We start from the raw sequence: 19,985 nt of genomic DNA, 5'->3' as shown, positions 1-19,985 counted from the left end.
ACGATCAAACGCTATGCTTTCGCCGTAAAGCCTATTGTAAATCGGACAACGCGATTCGATCCAAGCTAAAGAATGGTGTATAACACTTGTATTTTTATGGATGTTTAATATTACTATTTTGGTATTTTGAATTTCGCGCTCTGCAATTTTACCGGATGTTGTCGATGTGGGACGCTAGCGTCCCAATGATCCGAAAGAAGTTAAGTAACCTTCTGTCTTTCTGTCTTATGCAACCATATCATACTAATTTGAGTGTTTTCGGATGTACTTTTACTATGTTACGTCTAGTCTATGAGACCAGGCTGCTCTACAAGGCTCCAGGAGTGCAGGTTGACATTTATTGTCATGAATATTGTCCTGGAAGCAGGACTGAGCGATTTTCCCTTAGATAGTCTAGCTACGAGGTCAAAATTGGCTATATTGTAAAAAATGTATGGGAAAAAAAAATTGGGGGTCAATTTAAGGTCAGGGTTAGGCATAAGGGTTAGCAGTGTGGTTAAGGTTAGAGTTAAGGTTAGGTTTAAAATAAGATTTTATGACTTTGTGGCTGCCTCCATATCAAGATTCATGGCAAAAAAATGATTACCCGCTCAAAGGTATAAGTGTTGTTTCTGGGGTCATTTTTAACACAATGATTCCTAGATATCTCCCTGACCTTTGACCTTACTGGCCCTATACGTATAAAGGGATCATCTTTAAGTTAAGCCTATGAATCCTTATACAACTCCTTAACCTTTTTTTACCCTTGACCTAACCAACGCTGATCGCTGTTCCTAGCCAATCGGATTTGAGTGACCATCACGGCGTATTAAAATGAATAAAGGAAGTGGTCAAACCACACTTTGTCTACGTTGTATCTGTGTAATCAACTTCTTTGACTCCCATGTTGTGGAAATGTTGGCCAAATAATAATTTGATTTACTGTAAATTACCCAATATAACTCTGTGTGTCATTCGCCCTCATGGTACACTGTGGTTGATACTGAAAGTGTATCTTATTTACCAACATGTTGTGGGAATGTTTACCAACTAATCATCTGATCCCAAGACATTGTGAAAAGTATAAAGTATACCAATGAGAGATGTGTAAAGATAGTGTAAATGACTAAAGATATCTGATTCACCCATATTCTGCGGTAGAACACTTCATTCACCGAAGTGTTCTGCCGCAGAATATGGGTGAATCAGATATCTTTAGTCATTTACACTATCTTTACACATCTCTCATTGGTATACTTTATAGGCTACGTTATGGTTGGATCCAGAAGGGGGTGTCAATGCCAAGCTTTTCAAGTTCAGGGTCATGCAGGGGGGTCAATACGTCGACTATTCATCGGATTTCCAGGTTGCGGTTTGGGGAACAGATTAAAGACAGCTAAAGAAGAGGATGAGAGGTCTGAAAGGAATGAAAGGAGTAATAAAACAGAGAGGGAAGAGATTTCTATACCTTTTACCGGCTTACTCTGTGTCCCAAATGGTACCGTACTTCATAGTACTCTACTTTAGACTAGGGCCCTTCTGGCTCGGACAAGGCGCCTACTTCCCTTTGACAGGGCCCATAGGGCTCTGGTGAATGTAGTGCACTATATAGGGAATATGTTGCCATATGGGATACAACCTTATTCCTCTTGATCTGATTAAATAGCCGTAGAATCGGTTAAAACCAGTGGAATTATAACCAGCGCTCTAGAATCACCACACTAGTGTTCCAATCGGTGGAACTGTTTAGCATCGGTCTAATTTCTAAAGAGTCAGTTGAGAGTCTTGTATTTTAATCCTCTCTGATCATTCCCTAAGCTCTAGACCTCCGGTGAATCTGGTAATGAATGGTGTGGCTGTTGAACAGGTTGAGGAGACTAAATGACTTGGCGTTGCCTTAGATTGTAAACTGTCATGGTCAAAACATATAGATTCAGTGTTTGTGAAGATGGCGAGAGGTCTGTCCGTAATAAAGAGATGGGGAGAGGTCTGTCAGCTGGACCAGAACAGAGTGGCACATCATGCTCTTCATTGTAATCAGTAATCATCAATACTATGTATGCCCAGTCTCTCTTTTCTAAGAATTATTCATGTGTTGGAAATTCTAAATAGTTTGCATAAGTCAAATGACACACACACTTACCCCACCAGACATGCCACCAGGGGTCTTTTCACAGTCCCCAGGTCCAGAACTAATTCATACAGTATTATACAGAGTCATGAGTGCCTGGAACTCCCTTCGGTCTCATATAACACAGGTGAACAGCTAACCTGGTTTCACAACTAATAAAGCAACACCTCACGGCACAACGCCTACTGGTTGTGTGTACTGACGTGTGACCTACTGGTTGTGTGTATGTACTGACATGTGACCTACTGGTTGTGTGTCCTGACATGTGACCTACTGGTTGTGTGTCCTGACATGTGACCTACTGGTTGTATGTACTGACATGTGACCTACTGGTTGTATGTACTGACATGTGACCTACTGGTTGTGTGTATGTACTGACATGTGACCTGCTGGTTGTGTGTCCTGACATGTGACCTACTGGTTGTGTGTCCTGACATGTGACCTACTGGTTGTGTGTACTGACGTGTGACCTACTGGTTGTGTGTATGTACTGACATGTGACCTACTGGTTGTGTGTCCTGACATGTGACCTACTGGTTGTGTGTATGTACTGACATGTGACCTACTGGTTGTGTGTACTGACGTGTGACCTACTGGTTGTGTGTACTGACGTGTGACCTACTGGTTGTGTGTACTGACGTGTGACCTACTGGTTGTGTGTATGTACTGACATGTGACCTACTGGTTGTGTGTCCTGACATGTGACCTACTGGTTGTGTGTATTTACTGACATGTGACCTACTGGTTGTGTGTACTGACATGTGACCTACTGGTTGTGTGTCCTGACATGTGACCTACTGGTTGTGTGTCCTGACATGTGACCTACTGGTTGTGTGTACTGACGTTTGACCTACTGGTTGTGTGTACTGACATGTGACCTACTGGTTGTGTGTACTGACATGTGACCTACTGGTTGTGTGTACTGACGTGTGACCTACTGGTTGTGTTTACTGACATGTGACCTACTGGTTGTGTGTATGCACTGACATGTGACCTACTGGTTGTGTGTACTGACGTGTGACCTACTGGTTGTGTGTACTGACGTGTGACCTACTGGTTGTGTGTACTGACGTGTGATCTACTGGTTGTGTGTATGTACTGACATGTGACCTACTGGTTGTGTGTCCTGACATGTGACCTACTGGTTGTGTGTATGTACTGACATGTGACCTACTGGTTGTGTGTCCTGACATGTGACCTACTGGTTGTGTGTATGTACTGACATGTGACCTACTGGTTGTGTGTACTGACGTGTGACCTACTGGTTGTGTGTACTGACGTGTGACCTACTGGTTGTGTGTACTGACATGTGACCTACTGGTTGTGTGTACTGACATGTGACCTACTGGTTGTGTGTCCTGACATGTGACCTACTGGTTGTGAGTATGTACTGACATGTCACCTTCTGGTTGTGTGTACTGACGTGTGACCTACTGGTTGTGTGTACTGACGTGTGACCTACTGGTTGTGTGTACTGACATGTGACCTACTGGTTGTGTGTCCTGACATGTGACCTACTGGTTGTGTGTACTGACATGTCACCTACTGGTTGTGTGTATGTACTGACATGTGACCTACTGGTTGTGTGTACTGACATGTGACCTACTGGTTGTGTGTACTGACGTGTGACCTAATGGTTGTGTGTACTGTCATGTGACCTACTGGTTGTGTGTACTGACGTGTGACCTACTGGTTGTGTGTACTGACGTGTGACCTACTGGTTGTGTGTACTGACATGTGACCTACTGGTTGTGTGTATGTACTGACATGTGACCTACTGGTTGTGTGTACTGACGTGTGACCTACTGGTTGTGTGTACTGACGTGTGACCTACTGGTTGTGTGTACTGACGTGTGACCTACTGGTTGTGTGTATGTACTGACATGTGACCTACTGGTTGTGTGTCCTGACATGTGACCTACTGGTTGTGTGTATTTACTGACATATGACCTACTGGTTGTGTGTACTGACATGTGACCTACTGGTTGTGTGTCCTGACATGTGACCTACTGGTTGTGCGTCCTGACATGTGACCTACTGGTTGTGTGTACTGACGTTTGACCTACTGGTTGTGTGTACTGACATGTGACCTACTGGTTGTGTGTACTGACATGTGACCTACTGGTTGTGTGTACTGACGTGTGACCTACTGGTTGTGTTTACTGACATGTGACCTACTGGTTGTGTGTATGCACTGACATGTGACCTACTGGTTGTGTGTACTGACGTGTGACCTACTGGTTGTGTGTACTGACGTGTGACCTACTGGTTGTGTGTACTGACGTGTGATCTACTGGTTGTGTGTATGTACTGACATGTGACCTACTGGTTGTGTGTCCTGACATGTGACCTACTGGTTGTGTGTATGTACTGACATGTGACCTACTGGTTGTGTGTCCTGACATGTGACCTACTGGTTGTGTGTATGTACTGACATGTGACCTACTGGTTGTGTGTACTGACGTGTGACCTACTGGTTGTGTGTACTGACGTGTGACCTACTGGTTGTGTGTACTGACATGTGACCTACTGGTTGTGTGTCCTGACATGTGACCTACTGGTTGTGTGTACTGACGTGTGACCAACTGGTTGTGTGTATGTACTGACATGTGACCTACTGGTTGTGTGTACTGACATGTGACCTACTGGTTGTGTGTACTGTCATGTGACCTACTGGTTGTGTGTACTGACGTGTGACCTACTGGTTGTGTGTACTGACATGTGACCTACTGGTTGTGTGTCCTGACATGTGACCTACTGGTTGTGTGTACTGACGTGTGACCTACTGGTTGTGTGTATGTACTGACATGTGACCTACTGGTTGTGTGTACTGACATGTGACCTAATGGTTGTGTGTACTGTCATGTGACCTACTGGTTGTGTGTACTGACGTGTGACCTACTGGTTGTGTGTCCTGACATGTGACCTACTGGTTTTGTGTACTGACATGTGACCTACTGGTTGTGTATATGTACTGACATGTGACCTACTGGTTGTGTGTCCTGACATGTGACCTACTGGTTGTGAGTATGTACTGACATGTCACCTACTGGTTGTGTGTACTAACGTGTGACCTACTGGTTGTGTGTACTGACGTGTGACCTACTGGTTGTGTGTACTGACATGTGACCTACTGGTTGTGTGTCCTGACATGTGACCTACTGGTTGTGTGTACTGACGTGTGACCTACTGGTTGTGTGTATGTACTGACATGTGACCTACTGGTTGTGTGTACTGACATGTGACCTACTGGTTGTGTGTACTGACGTGTGACCTAATGGTTGTGTGTACTGTCATGTGACCTACTGGTTGTGTGTACTGACGTGTGACCTACTGGTTGTGTGTACTGACGTGTGACCTACTGGTTGTGTGTACTGACATTTGACCTACTGGTTGTGTGTACTGACGTGTGACCTACTGGTTGTGTGTCCTGACATGTGACCTACTGGTTGTGTGTATGTACTGACATGTGACCTACTGGTTGTGTGTACTGACGTGTGACCTACTGGTTGTGTGGACTGACGTGTGACCTACTGGTTGTGTGTCCTGACATGTGACCTACTGGTTGTGTGTACTGACGTGTGACCTACTGGTTGTGTGTATGTACTGACATGTGACCTACTGGTTGTGTGTACTGACATGTGACCTACTGGTTGTGTGTGCTGACGTGTGACCTAATGGTTGTGTGTACTGTCATGTGACCTACTGGTTGTGTGTACTGACGTGTGACCTACTGGTTGTGTGTCCTGACATGTGACCGACTGGTTGTGTGTACTGACGTGTGACCTACTGGTTGTGTGTATGTACTGACATGTGACCTACTGGTTGTGTGTACTGACATGTGACCTACTGGTTGTGTGTACTGACGTGTGACCTACTGGTTGTGTGTACTGACATGTGACCTACTGGTTGTGTGTCCTGACATGTGACCTACTGGTTGTGTGTACTGACGTGTGACCTACTGGTTGTGTGTACTGACATGTGACCTACTGGTTGTGTGTACTGACGTGTGACCTAATGGTTGTGTGTACTGACGTGTGACCTACTGGTTGTGTGTACTGACATGTGACCTACTGGTTGTGTGTACTGACGTGTGACCTAATGGTTGTGTGTACTGACGTGTGACCTACTGGTTGTGTGTACTGACATGTGACCTACTGGTTGTGTGTATGTACTGACATGTGACCTACTGGTTGTGTGTACTGACGTGTGGCCTACTGGTTGTGTGTATGTACTGACATGTGACCTACTGGTTGTGTGTCCTGACATGTGACCTACTGGTTGTGTGTATGTACTGACATGTGACCTACTGGTTGTGTGTACTGATATGTGACCTATTGGTTGTGTGTACTGACATGTGACCTACTGGTTGTGTGTCCTGACATGTGACTTACTGGTTGTGTGTACTGACGTGTTTGTAACTGAAAACACTACATGTTTTTAAATATATGTAAATTCTAAAGTCTTGTGTCTGTAATGCCTTTTTTCCGCTACGACTAATAAACTCAAAACAAATCTCAGAAAATAGAAGAAGAGTTGCCAAACGCCTAGTGACTTTGTTCTTCAGAGTATCTAATGACATGAATGTGACATGTTGAAATGTACTAATGACGACTGTAATTACACCCTAAGTGCTTCACTCGTCCTGACTGTTGCAAATGAACCTGACTGACCTCTGAGAAAGTAGGGGAGAAAGACGTGTGTAGTTTCATCGGCGTGAACCCAAGCACACCCGTGGATACACACCCTCAGCACACAGGGGGACAAAAAACTTACCTGGAGGTGACACCATTCCCTCCCACATATGCCCCCCTAGACACAACTATGACAACATAACAAACAAAAACGGGTCATGAACCCAAGCACACCCGTGGATACACACACAGAAAGCGGCGTACGCACTCCCAGTTATGTTGGTTCTCCTAGTGGCCGGGCAGAGAGCTATGAGATGACTGGTGGCTATGGGCCAAGTTCAGTTACACCCAAGGACCCCCCCCCTCCCAGTTGCAGCTATTCTGGAGTCCAGATTTAGCACAACTATCACTGGCATTGAGAATGTTGACCATGCAGGGAGAGAGAGAGAGAAAGAGAGACATTTGTAATGTCTTTATTCTTGTGGAACTTCTGTGAGTGTAATGTTTTCTGTTCATTTGTTATTGTTTATTACACTTTTTGTATATTGTCTACCTCACTTGCTTTGACAATGTTAACACATGTTTCCCATGACAATAAAGCCCTTCAATTGAAATAGAATTGAATTGAGATACAGATTGAGAGAGTGAGAGAGACAGAGAGACAAAGAGAGACAGACAGAGGGTGAGATGGACAGATAGACAGAGAGACAGAGAGACAGAGAGAGGGTGAGATGGACAGATAGACAGAGAGACAGAGAGACAGAGAGAGGGTGAGATGGACAGACAGACAGAGAGAGACAGATAGAGGGTGAGATGGACAGAGAGACATGCAGACAGAGAGACAGAGAGACAGAAGGATATTTAAAGTGACTCATGGGTTGACTCATGTTCTCCATATCTCTCTCTCTCTCTCTCTCTCTCTCTCTCTCTCTCTCTCCCTCTCTCTCTCTCCCCTTCTCTCTCTCTCTCTCTCTCTCTCTCTCTCTCTCTCTCTCTCTCTCTCCCTCTCACACTCCCTCTCACACTCTCTCACTCTCTCACTCTCCCAAAAACCCTCTACTGAACTATCCACTCACACACAACACACTCATACAAACACATTACATACAACCATAGACATGAACAAACAATAACCCATAACTACACATCTGTCCATCGCATCACACAGGTTAAAGTAACGCTGAGACTGTTCTGACAGAACCTAGTAAAACCAGTGGCTCTAATTCTCTCTGAAGATGTCACAAACTGGGAGGTCTCAGAATCCCGCCAAACACAGATGTAACTATAAACACGCACGAATAACCTGAACAGGCATGTAAAACTCATGATAACCTGAACAGGCATGTAAAAACATGATAACCTGAACAGGCATGTAAAACACATGATAACCTGAACAGGCATGTAAAACTCATGATAACCTGAACAGGCATGTACAACTCATGATAACCTGAAAAGGCATGGAAAACACATGATAACCTGAACAGGCATGGAAAACACATGATAACCTGAACAGGCATGGAAAACACATGATAACCTGAACAGGCATGTAAAACTCATGATAACCTGAACAGGCATGTAAAACACATGATAACCTGAACAGGCATGGAAAACACATGATAATCTGAACAGGCATGTAAAACACATGATAACCTGAACAGGCATGGAAAACACATGATAATCTGAACAGGCATGTAAAAAAGGTTGTGTACTGTAGGTTCCTTGGGGAACATGTTTCCTGTCTGGCGTGTCCCAGTGGTGACGTGATTAAACACGTATGTAAACATGTACTTACCGATACAAGCATGTACTCGAACAGTCAGCTGGGTACGTAAGACAACACTATGCTTCTTCCCTCTGGTCCTGGAGAGAGAGAGAGAGAGAGACAGAGAGATAGAGACAGACAGACAGACAGACAGACAGACAGACAGACAGACAGACAGACAGACAGACAGACAGACAGACAGAGAGAGAGAGAGAGAGAGAGAGAGAGAGAGAGAGAGAGAGAGACAGACAGACAGACAGAGAGAGAGAGAGAGAGAACGAGAGAGAGAGAGCGAGAGAGAGAGAGAGAGAGAGAGACAGCGACAGAGAGAGAGAGAGAGAGAGAGAGAGAACGAGAGAGAGAGAGAGAGCGAGAGAGAGAGAGAGAGAGACAGAGAGAGAGAGAGAGAGAGAGAGAGAGAGAGAGAGAGAGACAGAGAGAGAGAGGGAGAGAGAGAGAGAGAAAAAGGAAATTATCTTAACAGAGAAAAATGTCCTCCTGTGTGATATCTACAGGGAGTGAAAAAAAGTATTTATTCCCCTGCTGATTTTGTACGTTTTGCCCACTGACAAAGAAATGATCTTGAATGAGCTACAGGACAATATAAAAACCCTCCAACCCAAAAAGGCCTGTGGTGTTGATGGTATCCTTAATGAAATTATCAAATACGTCTTCCCCAATATTTGGAACTAAGGACTCCACAAAAGTGGAGACAAATTTGACCCCAATAACTACCGTGGGATAACAGTAACCTTGGGAAAACCCTCTGCATTATCATTAACAGCAGACTGGTACATTTCAAAATGTCAAAATGTCAAATTGGCTTTTTACCTAATTACCGTACAACAGACCACGTATTCACCCTGCACACCCTAATTGACAACCAAACAAACCAAAACAAAGGCAAAGTCTTCTCATGCTTTGTTGATTTCAAAAAAGCCTTCGACTTAATCTGGCATGAGGGTCTGCTATACAAACTGATGGAAAGTGGTGTTGGGGGTAAAACATACGACATTATAAAATTCATGTACACAAACAACAAGTGTGCGGTTAAAATTGGCAAAAAACACACACATTTCTTCCCACCCTCTTCAACATATATATCAACGAATTGGCGAAGGCACTAGAAAAGTCTGCAGCACCCGGCCTCACCCTACTAGAATCCGAAGTCAAATGTCTACTGTTTGCTGATGATCTGGTGCTTCTGTCCTCATTGCCCTTTAGGGTTGTGAGGTCTGTGGTCCATTCACTAACCAAGATTTCACAAAATGGGACAAACACCAAATTGAGACTCTGCATGCAGAATTCTGCAAAAATATCCTCTGTGTACAATGTAAAACACCAAATAATGAATGCAGTGGAGAGTTATGCCGATACCCACTAATTATGAAAATCCTGAAAAGAGCTGTTCAATTCTACAACCACCTAAAAGGAAGTGATTCCCAAACCTTCCATAACAAAGCCATCACCTACAGAGAGATGAACCTGGAGAAGAGTCCCCTAAGCAAGCTGGTCCTGGGGCTCTGTTCACAAACACAAACACACCCCACAGAGCCCCAGGATAGCAATACAATTAGAACCAAGCAAATCATGAGAAAACAAAAAGATAATTACTTGACACATTGGAAAGAATTAACAAAAAACAGAGCAAACTAGAATGCTATTTGGCCCTGAACAGAGAGTACACAGTGGCAGAATACCTGACCACTGTGACTGAACCAAACTTAAGGAAATCTTTGACTATGTACAGACTCAGTGAGCATAGCCTTGCTAATTGAGAAAGGCCGCCGAAGGCAGACCTGGCTCTCAAGAGAAGACAGGCTATGTGCACACTGCCCACAAAATGAGGTGGAAACTGAGCTGCACTTCCTAACCTCCTGTCCAATGTATGACCATATTAGAGACACACATTTCCCTCAGATTACACAGATCCACAAAGAATTCGAAAACAAACCCAATTTTGATGAACTCCCACATCTACTGGGTGAAATTCCACAGTGTGCCATCACAGCAGCAAGATTTGTGACCTGTTGCCACGAGAAAAGGGCAACCAGTGAAGAACAAACACCATTGTAAATACAACCCATATTTATGCTTATTTATTTTATCTTGTGTCCTTTAACCATTTGTACATTGTTACAACACTGTATACAGTAAATATATATATATATATATATATATATATATATATATATATATATATAATATGACAATTGTAATGTCTTTATTGTTTTGAAACTTCTGTGAGTGTAATGTTTACTGTTAATTTGTATTGTTTATTTCACTGTTGTATATTATCCACCTCACTTGCTTTGGCAATGTTAACATATGTTTCCCATGCCAATAAAGCCCCTTGAATTGAATTGAGAGATAGAGAGAGAGAGAGAGAATGTGTCTTGCAAGCAGTAGACCAGGAGAAAAATCCTTATACTGAAACAGAGCTCAACCCAGGGAAGAGACAGTACAACCCAGGGGAAGAGACAGTACAACCCAGGGAAGAGACAGTACAACCCAGGGGAAGAGACAGTACAACCCAGGGGAAGAGACAGTACAACCCAGGGGAAGAGACAGTACAACCCAGGGGAAGAGACAGTACAACCCAGGGGAAGAGACAGTACAACCCAGGGAAGAGACAGTACAACCCAGGGAAGAGACAGTACAACCCAGGGAAGAGACAGTACAACCCAGGGAAGAGACAGTACAACCCAGGGAAGAGACAGTACAACCCAGGGAAGAGACAGTACAACCCAGGGGAAGAGACAGTACAACCCAGGGAAGAGACAGTACAACCCAGGGAAGAGACAGTACAACCCAGGGAAGAGACAGTACAACCCAGGGAAGAGACAGTACAACCCAGGGGAAGAGACAGTACAACCCAGGGAAGAGACAGTACAACCCAGGGGAAGAGACAGTACAACCCAGGGAAGAGACAGTACAACCCAGGGAAGAGACAGTACAACCCAGGGAAGAGACAGTACAACCCAGGGAAGAGACAGTACAACCCAGGGAAGAGACAGTACAACCCAGGGAAGAGACAGTACAACCCAGGGGAAGAGACAGTACAACCCAGGGAAGAGACAGTACAACCCAGGGAAGAGACAGTACAACCCAGGGGAAGAGACAGTACAACCCAGGGAAGAGACAGTACAACCCAGGGGAAGAGACAGTACAACCCAGGGAAGAGACAGTACAACCCAGGGAAGAGACAGTACAACCCAGGGAAGAGACAGTACAACCCAGGGAAGAGACAGTACAACCCAGGGAAGAGACAGTACAACCCAGGGAAGAGACAGTACAACCCAGGGAAGAGACAGTACAACCCAGGGGAAGAGACAGTACAACCCAGGGAAGAGACAGTACAACCCAGGGAAGAGACAGTACAACCCAGGGAAGAGACAGTACAACCCAGGGAAGAGACAGTACAACCCAGGGGAAGAGACAGTACAACCCAGGGGAAGAGACAGTACAACCCAGGGAAGAGACAGTACAACCCAGGGGAAGAGACAGTACAACCCAGGGAAGAGACAGTACAACCCAGGGGAAGAGACAGTACAACCCAGGGGAAGAGACAGTACAACCCAGGGAAGAGACAGTACAACCCAGGGAAGAGACAGTACAACAAACACACAGTGACCAATTTCTCTATCAATCTTTACAGACTGAGTGCCTCCATCTTTGCCTCAACAACCGATGCTGCTTTCAGCTGTTGAAGGGGTGGATCCCCTGCATAGTAACCAATCCTATGACACTGGATCCCCTGCATAGTAACCAATCCTATGACACTGGATCCCCTGCATAGTAACCAATCCTATGACACTGGATCCCCTGCATAGTAACCAATCCTATGACACTGGATCCCCTGCATAGTAACCATTCCTATGACACTGGATCCCCTGCATAGTAACCAATCCTATGACACTAGATCCCCTGCATAGTAACCAATCCTATGACACTGGATCCCCTGGAGAGTGGAAATGAACCAATCCTATGTAAATTAGGGGATGGTAGTGACCTTACGACCTGCTGTTCCCAGGCAGGCTCACCTACTGCAGGCTGACAGAGTAGTAAGAACACAGTGCTTAAAATACCCACACACTGTGGACAACACACTGTGGACAACACACTATAGACAACACACTGTGGACAACACACTGTGGACACCACACTGTGGACAACACACTGTGGACACCACACACTGTGGACAACACACTGTGGAGAACACACACTGTGGACAACACACTGTGGACAACACACACTGTGGACAACACACTATGGACAACACACTGTGGACAACACACTGTGGACACCACACACTGTGGACAACACACTGTGGACACCACACTGTGGACAACACACTGTGGACACCACACACTGTGGACAACACACTGTGGACACCACACTGTGGACAACATACTGTGGACACCACACACTGTGGACACCACACACTGTGGACAACACACACTGTGGACAACACACTGTGGACAACGCACTGTGGACAACACACTGTGGACAACACACTATGGACAACACACTGTGGACAACACACACTGTGGACAACACACTGTGGACACCACACTGTGGACAACACACTGTGGACACCACACACTGTGGACAACACACTGTGGACACCACACTGTGGACAACATACTGTGGACACCACACACTGTAGACACCACACACTGTGGACAACACACACTGTGGACAACACACTGTGGACAACGCACTGTGGACAACACACTGTGGACAACACACTATGGACAACACACTGTGGACAACACACTGTGGACAACACACTGTGGACAACACACTGTAGACAACACACACTGTGGACAACACACTGTGGACAACACACTGTGGACAACACACTATGGACAACACACACTATGGACAACACACTGTAGACAACACACTATTGACAACACACTGTAGACAACACACTATGGACAAAACACTATGGACAACACACACTATGGACAACACACTGTAGACAACACACTATTGACAACACACTGTAGACAACACACTATGGACAACACACACTATGGACAACACACACTATGGACAACACACTGTAGACAACACACTGTAGACAACACACTGTAGACAACATACTGTAGACAACACACTGTGGACAACACACTGTAGACAACACACACTGTGGACAACACACTGTGGACAACACACTGTGGACAACACACTGTGGACAACACACTGTGGACAGCACACTATGGACAACACACTATGGACAACACACTGTAGCAGTGGTGTAGAGAACAGTAACGAAAGGTTGCTGGATCGAATCCCCCGAGTTGACAAGATAAAAATCTGTGGTTCTGCCCCTGAACAAGGCATTTCACCCACTGTTCCCCTGAACAAGGCAGTTCGCCCACTGTTCTCCTGAACAAGGCAGTTAACCCACTGTTCCCCTGAACAAGGCAGTTAACCCACTGTTCACCTGAACAAGGCAGTTCACCCACTGTTCCCCTGAACAAGGCAGTTAACCCACTGTTCACCTGAACAAGGCAGTTCACCCACTGTTCCCCTGAACAAGGCAGTTCGCCCACTGTTCTCCTGAACAAGGCAGTTCACCCACTGTTCCCCTGAACAAGGCAGTTAACCCACTGTTCCCCTGAACAAGGCAGTTCACCCACTGTTCCCCTGAACAAGGAAGTTCACCCACTGTTCCCCTGAACAAGGCAGTTCACCCACTGTTCCCCTGAACAAGGCAGTTCACCCACTGTTCTCCTGAACAAGGCAGTTAACCCACTGTTCACCTGAACAAGGCAGTTCACCCACTGTTCCCCTGAACAAGGCAGTTAACCCACTGTTCCTCTGAACAAGGCAGTTAACCCACTGTTCCCCTGAACAAGGAAGTTCACCCACTGTTCCCCTGAACAAGGCAGTTCACCCACTGTTCCCCTGAACAAGGCAGTTAACCCACTGTTCCCCTGAACAAGGCAGTTAACCCACTGTTCCCCTGAACAAGGCAGTTCACACACTGTTCCCCTGAACAAGGCAGTTAACCCACTGTTCCCCTGAACAAGGCAGTTAACCCACTGTTCCCCTGAACAAGGCAGTTAACCCACTGTTCCCCTGAACAAGGAAGTTCACGCACTGTTCCCCGGTAGGCCGTCATTCTAAATAAGAAATTGTTCTTAACTCATTTGCCTAGTTAAATAAAGGTTAAATAAATGAAATATGCTACTGTGTTAACAATGTTCCACAATCAGCCTTCAATTCATTATTTCCTTCCTTCTGAAGTGAAACGTTAAGAGCAAGAGAACAAATGTGAGTTAGCTACATTAATTCCCAGGCGAAACCAACAGTAACCTCCAGTCCTACAGTGTACGACATCTTCCCATTAGATCTACAGTCACCTAGTGACCTGAGAGTGCCACAGTAATGAATGCAGTGTTGAACTGTCACAGGCAGTCACACTGTTTAGTCTATACAGGCCTGACACTATGTACACACCACCAGGAGACACAGACACCACCTACCACACACAGGAGGAGACACAGACACCACCTACCACCCACAGGAGGAGACACAGACACCACCTACCACCCACAGGAGGAGAGAAGACAGACACCACCTACCACCCACAGGAGGAGACACAGACACCACCTACCACCCACAGGAGGAGACACAGACACCACCTACCACCCACAGGAGGAGACACAGACACCACACACAGGAGGAGGAGAGGAGATAGACAACACTCACCACCCATAGGAGGAGGAGACAGACACCACCCACCACCCACAGGAAGAGAGGAGACAGACACCACCCACAGGAGAAGGAGAGGAGACAGACACCACCCACCACCCACAGGAGAAGGAGAGGAGACAGACACCACCCACAGGAGAAGGAGAGGAGACAGACACCACCCACAGGAGAAGGAGAGGAGACAGACACCACCCACAGGAGGAGAGGAGACAGACACCACCCACAGGAGAAGGAGACAGACACCACCCACGGGGGAAGGAGAGGAGACAGACACCACCCACAGGAGAAGGAGAGGAGACAGACACCACCCACAGGAGAAGGAGAGGAGACAGACACCACCCACAGGAGAAGGAGAGGAGACAGACACCACCCATAGGAGAAGGAGAGGAGACAGACATCACCCACAGGAGAAGGAGAGGAGACAGACACCATCCACAAGAGAAGGAGAGGAGACAGACACCACCCACAGGAGAAGGAGACAGACACCACCCACGGGAGAATGAGAGGAGACAGACACCACCCACAGGAGAAGGAGAGGAGACAGACACCACCCACAGGAGAAGGAGAGGAGACAGACACCACCCACAGGAGAAGGAGAGGAGACAGACACCACCCATAGGAGAAGGAGAGGAGACAGACACCACCCACAGGAGAAGGAGACAGACACCACCCACGGGGGAAGGAGAGGAGACAGACACCACCCACGGGAGAAGGAGAGGAGACAAGAAAAAGGAGGAGAGAAAATGATTGAATATTTAACTCCTCAGAATGTTTTAGCTTTTTCCAGGAACGTGACGACTCAACCAACTGCACCTCTTCATGGTCGGGGTGAATTGTGTTTGACAGGGGGTTGGCACACTCTTCTAAAGCTAACCGGTTTCTCAAGACCCCCCCCCCCCCCCCCCCCCCCCCTCCCGCTTAAAAACACACACCTGACTCTAATCACCTGTCCATCATTGGTAACATGGGGTCAACTTACACAAGCATCCAAACACACACACACACACACCATTCACAGACTCCATTCAGCTGTCCATCACCTAACTCAATTGTTGTCCTCAAGTTCTCTCTCCACACACACACACACACACCCCTGGAGTCCTCGGTGTGTCCTTGTCTTATTGACTGCATGATTTGCCCTTACAATCACAGCGCTATCAATCAACCGATTGTCATGACAACATGGTCCTTGTGTCCTGAAGTTGGTAATGCTTCCATTGCCAAGACAGCTCCATGTCATTTCTACATTCAGGGCAAGAAAACAGAGATATTTTCCACCATTAAAATCTATCTTTTCGAAGAACAGTGGAATATCACCGTAGAGAAAATAAGAAGGAAATACTGAGAGAGGGAGAGAGAGAGAGAGAGAGAGAGAGAGAGAGAGAGAGAGAGAGAGACAGAGAGAGAGAGAGAGGGAGAGAGAGAGAGAGAGACACACAGAGAGAGAGACACGGAGAGAGAGAGAGAGAGAGAGACACAGAGAAAGAGAGACAGAGAGAGAGAGAGAGAGAGAGAGGACCAGAGTTTCTCTCCACTCTGCATGGAAGAAGGGAGGACAGGTCCGTTTCCAAACTGTTCATACTTTCCGTGAACTCATCCTTTCCGTGAACTCATCCAGCAAGCTGTGATTCCTCCAACTTTTCAAGAAGCAGAAAATCAGAAAATTAGAGAGAGAGAGAGAGAACCCATCTCTCTGTCTCTATTGTGGAGAGACCTTTATCCTCTGACCTTTCATCATCATGAGTGGAATAGGGTAACTTCTTCACCCATTGATCACACAATGTTTGACTTTTGGCTAATCCATACATACACACAAACCCACAAACACTGTCGCACACCCACTAAAAATATCAAGTTAGTAACGCAGAAGGACAGGGAGAGAGAGAAAGAGAGAGAGAGAGAGAGAGAGAGAGAGAGAGACCACAGGTAACTTCCACGAGGCTGTGAATGATCTAAGAGACAAGACAAGAAGAGCCTTGTTTTCCATCTAAGGAAAGATAAAACTGGACATCCCAATCAGTTATAGAACCCATTGCTCTCTATGGTTGTGAGGTCTGGGGTCCATTCACCAACCAATAATTCAAAAAACTGGGACAATTGACTCTGCATGCAGAACACCGATAAAACACTGATATCTGATCATATGAACACTGGAAATGTCTTTATCTTTTACTTTCCTTGTTTTAGTTAAGAGTGACATCACCTCCAGCTGACTTACTACAATTTGCATCCCGCTGCAATAGATCCACAGATGACTCAATCGCAATCGCACTGCACACTGCCCTTTCCCATCTGGACAAGAGGTATACCTACGTAAGAATGATGTTCATTGCCTACAGCTCAGCATTCAACACCATAGTGCCCTCCAAGCTCATCACTAAGCTCAGGGCCCTGGGACTGAAACCCGCCCTGAGCAACTGGGTCCTGGGCCACCCCCAGCTGGTGAAGGTAGGAAACAACACCTTCACTTCGCTGATCCTCAACAAAGGGGCACAACAAGGGTGCGTGCTCAGCCCCCTCCTGTACTCCCTGTTCACCCACGACTGGGAGGCCACGCACGTTTCCAAGTCAATCATCAAGTTTGCAAACGACACAACAGTGGTAGGCCTGATTACCAACAACGACAAGACAGCCTACAGGGAGGTGAGGGCCCTGGTGGAGTGGTGACAGGAAAATAACCTCTCCCTCAACGTCAACAAAATGAAGGAGCTGATCATTGACTTCAGGAGACAGCATAGGGAGCCCCCATCCACATCAACAGGGCCGCAGCAGAAAAGGTGAAAGCTTCAAGTTCCTTGGAGTGCACCTCACTGACAATCTGAAATGGTTCACCCACGCAGACAGTGTCGTGAAGAAGGCGCAACAGCACCTCTTCAACCTCAGGAGGCTGAATCAATTTGGCTTGTCACCTAAAACCCTGACAAACTTTTACAGATGCGCCATTGAGAGCGTCCTGTAGAGCTGTACGGCACAGTCCGCAACCGCCGGCAACTCCAGGCGGTATTGTGGTCTTGCCCAACACATCACTGATGGGTACACTCCCTGGCCAATGAAGAACAACAACCACCCGAGTCACTGCCTGTTCACACCGCTATCATCCAGAAGGCGAGGTCAGTACAGGTGCATCAAAGCTGGAACCCGAGAGACTGAACAACTAAATTGGTTATAACAAACTCTGAACACCTTAACATCTAACAGCAAAATGGATGCAGAGGACCTGACAAATAAACTCGAAATTGGGGGAATGTTTACCAGTTGCTCAGGAGGTAAAGGGGAAGTCAGATGTGTGGAATAAATGTGACTAGTTGTGGAAAATACTGGATAAGACAAATGAGGTAAGGAGCAAGCGCTGTGTGTGTATTATGTGAGAATGGAGGACAATGTTATTATTAAATTTTCACAACAGATAGAAAGAGTAGTACAGCCAAACAGGTACAATATATATATATATAAATTCAATATAAGTTTTGGGAAACAACACTAAATAAATTATTAGCAGAGAGTAATAACATGTTTTTCTAAAGCCTTTATTACAATCAATACTACAACAAAAACAGTTGCATTCATTCGTGAATTGTGGTTAGTATGCAGGGGATCTAATGTCATAGGATTGGTTAGTATGCAGGGGATCTAATGTCATAGGATTGGTTAGTATGCAGGGGATCTAATGTCATAGGATTGGTTAGTATGCAGGGGATCTAATGTCATAGGATTGGTTAGTATGCAGGGGATCTAATGTCATAGGATTGGTTAGTATGCAGGGGATCTAATGTCATAGGATTGGTTAGTATGCAGGGGATCTAATGTCATAGGATTGGTTAGTATGCAGGGGATCTAATGTCATAGGATTGGTTAGTATGCAGGGGATCTAATGTCATAGGATTGGTTAGTATGCAGGGGATCTAATGTCATAGGATTGGTTAGTATGCAGGGGATCTAATGTCATAGGATTGGTTAGTATGCAGGGGATCTAATGTCATAGGATTGGTTAGTATGCAGGAGATCTAATGTCATAGGATTGGTTAGTATGCAGGGGATCTAATGTCATAGGATTGGTTAGTATGCAGGGGATCTAATGTCATAGGATTGGTTAGTATGCAGGGGATCTAATGTCATAGGATTGGTTAGTATGCAGGGGATCTAATGTCATAGGATTGGTTAGTATGCAGGGGATCTAATGTCATAGGATTGGTTAGTATGCAGGGGATCTAATGTCATAGGATTGGTTAGTATGCAGGGGATCTAATGTCATAGGATTGGTTAGTATGCAGGGGATCTAATGTCATAGGATTGGTTAGTATGCAGGGGATCTAATGTCATAGGATTGGTTAGTATGCAGGGGATCTAATGTCATAGGATTGGTTAGTATGCAGGGGATCTAATGTCATAGGATTGGTTAGTATGCAGGGGATCTAATGTCATAGGATTGGTTAGTATGCAGGGGATCTAATGTCATAGGATTGGTTAGTATGCAGGGGATCTAATGTCATAGGATTGGTTAGTATGCAGGGGATCTAATGTCATAGGATTGGTTAGTATGCAGGGGATCTAATATCATAGCATTGGTTAGTATGCAGGGGATCTAATGTCATAGGATTGGTTAGTATGCAGGGGATCTAATGTCATAGGATTGGTTAGTATGCAGGGGATCTAATGTCATAGGATTGGTTAGTATGCAGGGGATCCAGTGTCATAGAATTTCTGAAAATTTGATATTTTAGGTCAATTTATTGTTTACGCTAATTATTCA

At 45.7% G+C, this 19,985-nt stretch overlaps 1 protein-coding gene across 3 annotated transcripts in view; it reads right to left on the bottom strand.

The window, feature by feature from the left end:
- fhod3a (formin homology 2 domain containing 3a) overlaps positions 1-19,985 on the bottom strand; it is a 192,085-nt gene that overhangs the window by 144,203 nt on the left and 27,897 nt on the right. For all 3 annotated transcript variants that reach the window (XM_090209439.1, XM_036953662.2, XM_036953663.2), the window contains exon 3: positions 8,537-8,604. In XM_090209439.1, the coding sequence (XP_090065565.1) occupies positions 8,537-8,604 (68 nt within the window). The remainder of the gene's footprint in view (positions 1-8,536; positions 8,605-19,985) is intronic.

Source organism: Oncorhynchus mykiss, chromosome 18 (assembly GCF_057628025.1).
Source record: "Oncorhynchus mykiss isolate SJ-2025 chromosome 18, ASM5762802v1, whole genome shotgun sequence".
In the NCBI taxonomy this organism is placed as follows: Eukaryota; Metazoa; Chordata; class Actinopteri; order Salmoniformes; family Salmonidae; genus Oncorhynchus; species Oncorhynchus mykiss.
This window is presented reverse-complemented; position numbering and strand designations above follow the sequence as displayed.